Source organism: Coregonus lavaretus (assembly GCF_964263955.1).
Source record: "Coregonus lavaretus genome assembly, chromosome: 17".
NCBI lineage: Eukaryota > Metazoa > Chordata > Actinopteri > Salmoniformes > Salmonidae > Coregonus > Coregonus lavaretus.
In genome coordinates, this window is record NC_140004.1 from 31,850,532 (window position 1) to 31,862,379 (window position 11,848).

Here is an 11,848-nt window from a genome sequence, read left to right on the forward strand (position 1 = left end):
TCCCCACCGTCAAACATGGAGGTGGAAACATTATGCTTTGGGGGGGGGGGGTTTTCTGCTAAGGGGACAGGACAACTTCACCGCATCAAAGGGACGATGGACAGGGCCATGTACCGTCAAATCTTGGGTGAGAACCTCCTTCCCTCAGCCAGGGCATTGAAAATGGGTTGTGGATGGGTATTCCAGCATGACAATGACCCAAAACACACGGCCAAGGCAACAAAGGAGTGGCTCAAGAAGAAGCACATTAAGGTCCTGGAGTGGCCTAGCCAGTCTCCAGATCTTAATCCCATAGAAAATCTGTGGAGGGAGTTGAAGGTTCGAGTTGCCAAACGTCAGCCTCGAAACCTTAATGACTTGGAGAAGATCTGCAAAGAGGAGTGGGACAAAATCCCTCCTGAGATGTGTGCAAACCTGGTGGCCAACTACAAGAAACGTCTGACCTCTGTGATTGCCAACAACGTTTTTGCCACCAAGTACTAAGTCAAATACTTATTTCCCTCATTAAAATGCAAATCAATTTATAACATTTTTGAAATGCGTTTTTCTGGATTCTTTTGTTGTTATTCTGTCTCTCACTGTTCAAATAAACCTACCATTAAAATTATAGACTGATCATTTCTTTGTCAGTGGGCAAACGTACAAAATCAGCAGGGGATCAAATACTTTTTTCCCTCACTGTATGCTTGGGGTCATTGTCCATTTGGAAGACCCATTTGCGTTCAAGCTTTAAATTCCTGACTGATTTCTTGAGATGTTGCTTCAATATATCCACATAATTTTCCTTCCTCATTATGCCATCTCTTTTGTGAAGTGCACCAGTCCCTCCTGCAGCAAAGCACCCCCACAGCATGATGCTGCCACCCCCGTGCTTCATGGTTGGGATGGTGTTCTTCGGCTTGCAAGCATTCCCCTTATCCAGAGCGACTTACAGTTAGTGAGTGCATACATTTTCATACTGGCCCCCCGTGGGAAACGAACCCACAACCCTGGCGTTGCAAGCGCCATGCTCTACCAACTGAGCTACAGGGGACTACTTTCATCAGACCAGAGGACATTTCTCCAAAAAGTACGATCTTTGTCCCCATGTGCAGTTGCAAACGGTAGTCTGTCTTTTCGCACCAAAGTACGTTCATCTCTAGGAGACAGAACGCGTCTCCTTCCTGAGCGGTATGACGGCTGCGTGGTCCCATGGTGTTTATACTTGCGTATTATTGTTTGTACAGATGAACGTTGTCGCTTCAGGCATTTGGAAATTGCTCCCAAGGATGAACCAGACTTGTGGATGTCTATAATTTTTTTCTGGGGTTTTGGCTGATTTCTTTTGATTTTCCCATGATGTCAAGCAAAGAGGCACTGAGTTTGAAGGTAGGCCTTGAAATACATCCACAGGTACACCTCCAATTGACTCAAATGATGTCAATTAGCCTATCAGAAGCTTCTAAACCATTACATCATTTTCTGGTATTTTCCAAGCTATTTAAAGGCATAGTCAACTGTATGTAAACTTCTGACCCACTGGAATTGTGATACAGTGAAATATAAGTGTAAACAATTCTTTGAAAAATTACTTGTGTCATGCACAAAGTAGAGGTCCTAGCCGACTTGCCAAAACTATAGTTTGTTAACAAGAAATTTGTGGAGTGGTTGAAAAACGAGTTTTAATGACTCCAACCTAAGTGTATGTAAACTTCCGACTTCAACTGTATATACTGTATTCTAGGTAAGGCTCATCCTATATAACTATTGCTGTACACACCTTTTCTATTCATATACTGTCCATAATATCTATACACACCATTATTTATATACACTGCTCAAAAAAATAAAGGGAACACTAAAATAACACATCCTAGATCTGAATGAATGAAATAATCTTATTAAATACTTTTTTCTTTACATAGTTGAATGTGCTGACAACAAAATCACACAAAAATTATCAATGGAAATCAAATTTATCAACCCATGGAGGTCTGGATTTGGAGTCACCCTCAAAATTAAAGTGGAAAACCACACTACAGGCTGATCCAACTTTGATGTAATGTCCTTAAAACAAGTCAAAATGAGGCTCAGTAGTGTGTGTGTGGCCTCCACGTGCCTGTATGACCTCCCTACAACGCCTGGGCATGCTCCTGATGAGGTGTTGGATGGTCTCCTGAGGGATCTCCTCCCAGACCTGGACTAAAGCATCCGCCAACTCCTGGACAGTCTGTGGTGCAACGTGGCGTTGGTGGATGGAGCGAGACATGATGTCCCAGATGTGCTCAATTGGATTCAGGTCTGGGGAACGGGCGGGCCAGTCCATAGCATCAATGCCTTCCTCTTGCAGGAACTGCTGACACACTCCAGCCACATGAGGTCTAGCATTGTCTTGCATTAGGAGGAACCCAGGGCCAACCGCACCAGCATATGGTCTCACAAGGGGTCTGAGGATCTCATCTCGGTACCTAATGGCAGTCAGGCTACCTCTGGCGAGCACATGGAGGGCTGTGCGGCCCCCCAAAGAAATGCCACCCCACACCATGACTGACCCACCGCCAAACCGGTCATGCTGGAGGATGTTGCAGGCAGCAGAACGTTCTCCACGGCGTCTCCAGACTCTGTCACGTCTGTCACATGTGCTCAGTGTGAACCTGCTTTCATCTGTGAAGAGCACAGGGCGCCAGTGGCGAATTTGCCAATCTTGGTGTTCTCTGGCAAATGCCAAACGTCCTGCACGGTGTTGGGCTGTAAGCACAACCCCCACCTGTGGACGTCGGGCCCTCATACCACCCTCATGGAGTCTGTTTTTGACCGTTTGAGCAGACACATGCACATTTGTGGCCTGCTGGTGGTCATTTTGCAGGGCTCTGGCAGTGCTCCTCCTGCTCCTCCTTGCACAAAGGCGGAGGTACCAGTCCTGCTGCTGGGTTGTTGCCCTCCTACGGCCTCCTCCACGTCTCCTGATGTACTGGCCTGTCTCCTGGTAACGCCTCCATGCTCTGGACACTACGCTGACAGACACAGCAAACCTTCTTGCCACAGCTCGCATTGATGTGCCATCCTGGATGAGCTGCACTACCTGAGCCACTTGTGTGGGTTGTAGACTCCGTCTCATGCTACCACTAGAGTGAAAGCACCGCCAGCATTCAAAAGTGACCAAAACATCAGCCAGGAAGCATAGGAACTGAGAAGTGGTCTGTGGTCACCACCTGCAAAACCAGTCCTTTATTGGGGGTGTCTTGCTAATTGCCTATAATTTCCACCTGTTGTCTATTCTATTTGCACAACAGTATGTGAAATGTATTGTCAATCAGTGTTGCTTCCTAAGTGGACAGTTTGATTTCACAGAAGTGTGATTGACTTGGAGTTACATTGTGTTGTTTAAGTGTTCCCTTTATTTTTTTGAGCAGTGTATGTATATATATATACACTACCAGTCAAAAGTTTGGACACACCTACTCATTCAAGGGTTCTCCTATTTTTTACATTGTAGAATAATAGTGAAGACATCAAAACTATGAAATAACACATATGGAATCATGTAGTAACCAAAAAAGTGTTAAACAAATCATAATATATTTTATTTTTGAGATTCTTCAAATAGCCACCCTTTGCCTTGATGACAGCTTTGCACACTCTTGGCATTCTCTCAGCCAGCTTCACCTGGAATGCGTTTCCAACAGTCTTGAAGGAGTTCCCACATATGCTGAGCACTTGTTGGCTGCTTTTCCGTCACTCTGCCGTCCGACTCATCCCAAACCATCTCAATTGGTCTGAGGTCGGGGGATTGTGGAGGCCAGGTCATCTGATGCAGCACTCCATCACTCTCCTTCTTGGTAAAATAACCCTTACACAGCCTGGAGGTGTGTTGGGTCATTGTCCTGTTGAAAAACAAATGATAGTCCCACTAAGCCCAAACCAGATGGGATGGCGTATCGCTGCAGAATGCTGTGGTAGCCATGCTGGTTAAGTGTGTCTTGAATTCTAAATAAATCACAGACAGTGTCAACAGAAAAGCACCCCCACACCATAACACCTCCTCCTCCATGCTTTACGGTGGGAACTACACATGCAGAGATCATCAAATATAAAAAGAAAGAAAAACCCTTGAAAGAGTAGGTGTGTCCAAACGTTTGACTGGTAGTGTATATACTGAACAAAAATGTCAACTTAACCTGTAAAGTGTTGGGTCCATTTTTCATAAGCTGATAAAAAAGATCCCAGAAATTGTCCATACGCACACAAAAAATTGGTGCACAAATTTCTTTACATCCCTGTTAGTGAGCATTTCTCCTTTGCCAAGATAATCCATCCACCTGACAGTTTTGGCATATCAAGAAGCTGATTAAACAGCATAATCATTACACAGGTGCACCTTGTGCTGGGGACAATAAAAGGCCACTCTAAAATGTGCAGTTTTGTCACACAACACAATGCCACAGATGTCTCAAGTTTTGAGGGCGCGTGCAATTGCCATGCTGACTGCAGGAATCTCCAACAGAGCTGTTGCCAGAGATTTGAATGTTCATTTCTCTACCATAAGTCGTTTTAGAGAATTTGGCAGTACATACAACCGGCCTCACAACCGCAGGCCACGTGTAACCACACCAGCCCAGGACCTCCACATCCGGCTTCTTCACTTACGGGATCATCTGAGGAAGGGGAGGCGGGGTGCTGAGGAGTATTTTTGTCTGTAATAAAGCCCTTTTGTGGGGAAAAACTCATTCTGATTGGCTGGACCTGGCTCCCCAGTGGGTGGGCCTTGCTCCCAAGTGGGTGGCGCTATGCCCAGTCATGTGAAATCCATTGATTAGGGCCTAATTTATTTATTTAAATTGACTGATGACCTTCTATGATCTGTAACTCAGTAAAATCGTAGAAATTGTTGCATGTTGCGTTTTTGTTCAGTATACATGCGAGTTGACTATATTTTCAGATTTCTGAACCACTATGAGATAACACATTTATTCGGGTTGGTGTTCCCATCTTAAAAGGTATGGGGGTAGGAGCAGTGGGAATAATAATATGTGAAATAAGCTAATTAAGTATGCAGGATAATGAGTGTGTTGCTTCACAAGCACACTAATAATAAAAAGAAAATGAAGCATGCCAAATAACATAACAACCACACTAATGACCCTATGACATTGCTGTTTATGCTGTGTACATTGTGAGATATAGACTTGATATTAATTGATAGATATTTATGATGTTTAGAATGTGTAATATCATGTATAATGAGATGTAAAGAATGACTAGTCAGGATCGAGGGAAAGATGAAAGATAAACGGAGCAAAGTACAGAAAGCTCCATGATGAAAACCTGCTCCAGAGTGCTCAGGACCTCAGACTGGGGCGAAGGTTCACCTTCCAACAGGACAACGACCCTAAGCACACAGCCAAGACAACACAGGACTGGCTTCGGGACAAGTCTCTGAATGTCCTTGAGTGGCCCAGCCAGAGCCCGGACTTGTACCCGATCTAACATCTCTGGAGAGACCTGAAAATAGCTGTGCAGCAACGCTCCCCATCCAACCTGACAGAGCTTGAGAGGATCTGCTGAGAAGAATGAGAGAAACTCCCCAAATACAGATGTGCCAATCTTGTAGCGTCATACCCAAGAAGACGCGAGGCTGTAATCGCTGCCAAAGGTGCTTCAAAAAAGTACTGAGTAAAGGGTCTGAATACTTATGTAAATGTGACAATTCAGTTGTTTATTTGTAATAAATTTGCAAACATTTCTAAAAACCTGTTTTTGCTTTGTAATTATGGGGTATTGTGTTTAGATTGATGAAGAAAAACAACAATTTAATCAATTTTAGAATAAGGCTGTAACATAACAAAATGTGGAAAAAGTCAAGGGGTCAGAATACTTTCCGCATGCACTGTATATTATCATATATTTTACAATGTATGGCATGTTTATATATGGGTTTTAAATATATTATCATATATTTTTTAATATATGTCACGTTCTTCGATATGTACGGCCATATATGGCCATATATTACTTTTCTATATGGGGGGCTAAGGTGTGAATGCGCCTGACAGTGAGTGACCTGAAGTTTCAGCTAGAGCACTGAGAAGTCCCCCTCAGTCTGGCCCCATGTCAGGGTAGGTTCGCGTCCCAAGGCATTTGGACTTTTTTCCCGGCGTTTTGGGGGGCAGGCCTCTGAGGTGGAAACACAAAAAGGCAACATTTCTGGGCCAAACACTGCAGTTAAGTCTGATAGTGGAAATTCATGAGAGGATAAAGTGCTGTGAGTTGGTGCTTGCAGGCTTTATGCATTTCACCTGGGCAGATACCCATCACCATATGCCTCTGCCCATCAGCGCACAGATAATGATCTCTGTAGGTGTCCTATTATCCATCTAGAATTTCAGAGGAACGGGCTCACTCATATTTCACAATGACCATAATGACATAACGTAATAATGTATTCTGTCATGTTGCATTCTTCTGATACATTTTTAAGCTTATTCAATTAGTCTCAGGTTTTCCTTCATAGTCATTTCTTTAGTCAGTTTCCAGCCATGGCAACAGCATCTCTCTTCTTCTATGTGGTTCTCTCCAAGCCCAACAGTTCGTTTTCTTTTCAATAAGTTGTTTCTTGTTTTTTTCAGTCTTAGTAATGCTTTTTGAGTGGTCTTGTTATTTCAACAGGGGCTTTCAGCATATGACGATAGATATCACCTTTAGACAATGGTGTGTCTCAGACAGTGTCAACTACTGCTAATAGAATAGGAGAATCGGAACGCTCTATTCCATCACATAATACAATAGAACAGAAAACAAAGTCAGAACATTGGGATCTAACTCCAAACCGCAGCATAGCAGCTATTGTCCAGAAGAAATGCCACATCAACAGCCACTGTTGTCACATCAGAGCAATGCAAACCTACTGGCTGAAGTATGCCTATCTCTTTGTCAGTACCTACGCAGTGGTCAGGCAGTGTGCTGGCCGTTCTGCCAATTCTCATCCTCATTGTTTCTCTCTATCCATCTTAAACGTTTCCTCCTACAGTGTATGACTAATTGTCTGTGTCTGACATGGCACCAGACCATATACAGTATAGTGCACTTTTGACCAGAGCCCTATGGTAGTGCACTAGGGAGTGCCATGTCAGACGCGGCCCTTGTCAATATTGTGTTCCTTCCTGTCTTGGAAGCAGCAAACACACACAGTACCACATTAAATCATTATTAAATTTACAGAAGCAAAACCATTGTAAAAGGCCATCGATACTGATTATCCCTGTTCATATTGGTCACAATTCAGACAAAGCACTCTTTCAATAAAATGTGACTTTTTATATGAGCTAAAGGGAGTGTAGAAAAGGTCAGCAAATATGTAAAGGTTTTACCTTTGTATTTGCACATCAATTGACTCCATTTCTCTTTTCCTTCTACCTATGAAGCGTTGCTCATGCAACTCAGAAATAACAGCAATCGGTTTGGCGTAGACCTCTGTGGTTCCTGTATTGAGCACACAGATGTACCAGTAAACATGAATGCAAATAGATGTCACATTGTCACGTTCAGGTTTTGGATGAATCCTCTCCTCAGTATTCTGGTTGTATTCCCTGTCTACTGCTCAGCACAGGAGAGACTAAAGGTAGCAGCAGGATAAACTAGGTAATCCGTGACGCAGGTATTAAAGGATTCACTATTTATAACCCAAAGTTTAAAGCCAAGTGCAGTTGGACAGAGTGTGAAATGTTTAGCACAGGAAGAGATACCTTTGAATTTAATTTGTATACCATATATTTATAGTGTCATACATACACAGTAGCCTATTCCTCAGTCATGAGGTGACTTTTACTCTGATAATCTTAAATAGAGCTAACACTGAGACTCACATCAGTGTCAGGCCGGAAAGGGGTTATGTCATTCATTTAATGATCAGCGATCCACTCACCTATCTCCATTTGGATTGGGTCCTTGCTATCCAGGATTCTTGGGACATCCCAACTCTGATTTACCCCATTGAGGTTGAGGTGTGTAAGGGTTAAGATTAGGATTATGGTTATGATTATGGTTTAGTTCAAATTACATTTTACTTAAGTGCTTCATTGCAAAACACATGTATTTCATGCTCTGTTTTAACACACAAATGTTTTTTGTGGACCCTATTAAAGATGTAGATAAAGGAACGCACTCTAGTCCAGGTCATATTGAAAGTATGAACAATTTTTCTGATGTGGTAAACTGTAGCTTCTTTTTATTTTATTTTATATTTTTCTTTACATTTTATAGCACTCATGACCTCTAGTGGCTAACATTATAAGTACCGTTTTCGTCCACGAGCAATTGCTCATTTACGTTCCTGAACTATTTTGATACGACAAGGGGCTTAATAGCAAACACGTGACACTTTGCATAATTAAGTGGAGTGATAGTGAAAAACAACAAACCTCTGGTAAATCCAGCGACGATTTGGTTAGCTACACAGGTGTGCGCGGGATTAAATTAATTAATGATACACATGGTAATCTATCTTAAAAGTGCCTCATTGTAATGTAAATGGTTTGTGTTATCTACTGTAAAATATCGGATATGACCACACATGTAAAATACATCGCCATGAAAAGCTTTGAAGTTAGTGCTGCGGTGATGAGGGTCCCTGAGCGTGAGTTGATGGGTAACATTTTGGTGCGTGAAACAGGTGAGCCCTTGCTCCCAAGTCACTCCAACATAGCTAAATTCAAACGAGGGAACGATGGCCTTTATGTTCACACAGAGGACTGGAATGAAATTGTGAAAAGAAGACAATTGGTAAACGCCAAGGAACGAATGAGAGTAAGTGTAGCTGTAGGCACAGGCGCCATATCAACAAAAAACTGGCAAAAGGTCTGACATGGAAATTGACCCAAAATACTTCAGCTCTGTCACGTGGAAGTAGGCCTATAGTACAAAAAAATCATCACTTTGATTTGTTCAATTTGTATGTGCTCTGACTTGTGTAATTTGCTTTATTAGATCAAAAACATGAACAGCATGTTCTCCCGTTTGAAGCGCATGGTGCCACTGATGCGTCGTGACCGCAAACCCAGTAAAGTGGATACGCTGAAGGCTGCCACAGAATACATCAAGCTACTGGTGGCTGTACTGCAGGACTCTGACAGTGTAAGTGTAAAACAATAGGTTTAATATAATGGTGTTGTTGTTCAGACTAGCGGTACATGCCTCATACCAGCAATACTAGGAATAGGCCTATTTCTTCCACCAAACATTCGCCACAACATTTCAGGCCTAATTGCATTGCTCTAGTGACTCAATATATTAACATGTAATTTTTATGTTTGGTAGAATAATGGGAGCAAGACAGATTTCTTGAAGAATGCAATCAACTATGCAACTTCTGATGGGATGTGTGGTGATCTGTGGAGGGTGGATGAGGTAATTACTTTGTGCATTCATAGCTGCTTGTGTTTACATGTGAAGAGCTATTGTATTAGTGTACAGTTTGCCCCCTATGGGGTTTTAAAACAATCCATCAACAACCACTATGCTAACCTCACAACCGTCCGGAAGTCTCGCAAGTTTACATTCTGTTTTGCTGCACAGCGGTAATCAGTTTGGTAATACGAGGCTTGCTACCAAATGCAGGTCAGTGGTCACAATTCATGGCCTTGTAGACCACCTGAGTGTGCAGGTTTTTGTTCCAGTCCAGCACTACCCACCTGTTTCCACTTATCACGGTCTTGGTCAGATTAGTTGAATCAGGTATGGTAGATCTATTAGTTGGCACAAAACCCTACACAGTGACCACCACCACTACTTTAGAATTAGATGAAAAAGTTACAGTAGTTATTGAACTTCTCTGTATCTCACCCTCTCTTCTCCCACAGCTGCTGGACAGTGTGTCAGGAGTGTCCGGTAGTGAGTTGTCCGACGGGGTGACTATGACTGTTCCCTTGGTGACCACAGGGTTTGGAGCAGGAGATGGAGACATGAGTGGGCTGGTGCTGCACCACTGTGTGATGCCCACCTACCAGTACATCATCCAGGTGGCACCAGATCAGACTATGGTACTGAATGCGACACACCAAGACGGCGTCCCAAATGGCACCCGTATTTTGTGTTTATACCACTACTTTAACCTTAGTGAGCTCTATGGGCCCTGGTCAAAAGTAGTTAACTGAAAAGGGTGCCATTTGGAATGCAGACAATGTCTTTGACTAACTGTGAAGAGTTGTCCATCACAAGGCCTAAAATAATATCTGACAATGAATTTATTGAAAACGAATTTAATTGTAAAACTATGCAGAGTAGGTAAAACCATAACAGGAGGCTACCACAGTAGCCAACAAACACACAATAAAAAATGGAACTGGATGCTTATCAAGGCAACTATACTGAACAAAAATATAAACGCAACATGCAACAATTTCAACGATTTTACTGAGTTACAGTTCATATAAGGAAATCAGTCCCCCCCCCCACAAAAGGGCTTTATTACAGACATAAATAGTCCTCAGTTTCAACAGCTGGTAAAGAAGCCGGATGTGGGGGTCGTGGGCTGGCGTGGTTACACGAGGTCTGCGGTTGTGAGGCCGGTTGGACGTACTGGCAAATTCTCTAAAACGACGTTGGAAGCAGCTTATGTTAGAGAAATGAACATTCAATTCTCTGGCAACAGCTCTGGTGGACATTCCTGCAGTCAGCATGCCAATTGCACGCTCCCTCAACCTGAGACATCTCTGGCATTGTGTTGTGTGACAAAACTCTACATTTTAGAGTGGCCTTTTATTGTCCCCAGCACAAGTTGCACCTGTGTAATGATCATGCCGTTTAATCAGCTTCTTGATATGCCACACCTGTCAGGTGGATGGATGATCTTGGCAAAGGAGAAATGCTCACTAACAGGGATGTAAACAAATTTGTGCAAAAAAATGGAGAGAAATAAGCTTTTGTGCATATGGAAAATTTCTGGGATCTTTTATTTCAGCTCATAAAACCTGGGACCAACACTTTACATGTTGCGTTTATATTTTTGTTCAGTATAGATGCTAAGGTGTACAATTACCAATTTGCAAATCGGTGCAGACAATAGATTTGCTGAATGGAAATGGGAAGTGGGATACAAAGACACTTGCACAATACATTCCCATGCTCATCTCCACTGAACACATTCTCTGAATCTCTTGTCAAGGTGAAGGGGTCATCGCGTTCTTTGTATTTCTCTGTTCCTTGCTCTCCCTTTATCTCAGTTTCAGTAATCTATGTAGCTAACTCTAGCTCTCCTGTTCAATACTCAGTATTCTACCCACCAGGCTTTAACCTCATGTAACCTGTGATATTCTCTCAGGTCTCGACTGTGCTAGCAGGTAGCCCTGTATATAACCGGGGATATCGATCGTGTAGTCCCCTGCTCAGACGTTGCATGCATCAACCGATGGTTGCGTGCCACGTTATAGTCTGTGCCGTCGGGCACCAGGTTGCTATAGCATATGTGGTTAGCTGATAGGTAAAATACATATACAGGCATTGTAAGATCTGGCATGCATCAGCAACATCTGAGCAAAGGAACACGACCATACTCTCCGGTCTAGACTATGCTAGCAGGCAGCCCCATATAGACTGAGTATACAAAACATTAAGAACACCTGCTCTTTCCATGAGACTTACCAGGTGAATACAGGTGAAAGCTATGATCCCTTATTGATGTCACTTGTTAAATCCACTTCAATCTGTGTAGATGAAGGGGAGGAGACAGGTTAAATGTTTTTTTGTTTTTTTTGCCTTGAGACGCAGATTGTGTATGTGTGCCGTTCAGAGGGCAAGACAAAATATTTAAGTTCCTTTGAACGGGATATGGTAGTAGGTGCCAGGCGCACCGTTTTGTGTCAAGAACTGCAACGCT

The 11,848-nt window shown here is 42.9% G+C and overlaps 1 protein-coding gene across 1 annotated transcript; it reads left to right on the forward strand.

Annotated features, from left to right (window-relative positions):
* Positions 1 to 8,595: 8,595 nt before the first annotated feature.
* figla (folliculogenesis specific bHLH transcription factor) lies at positions 8,596 to 11,204 on the forward strand (the record flags this gene model as incomplete). Its single annotated transcript, XM_084180394.1, has 5 exons — positions 8,596 to 8,781; positions 8,962 to 9,108; positions 9,292 to 9,381; positions 9,834 to 10,013; positions 11,196 to 11,204. 5 exons carry the CDS (start codon positions 8,596 to 8,598, stop codon positions 11,202 to 11,204), a joined length of 612 nt encoding a protein of 203 aa, XP_084036520.1.
* Between the last annotated feature and the right edge of the window lie 644 nt (positions 11,205 to 11,848).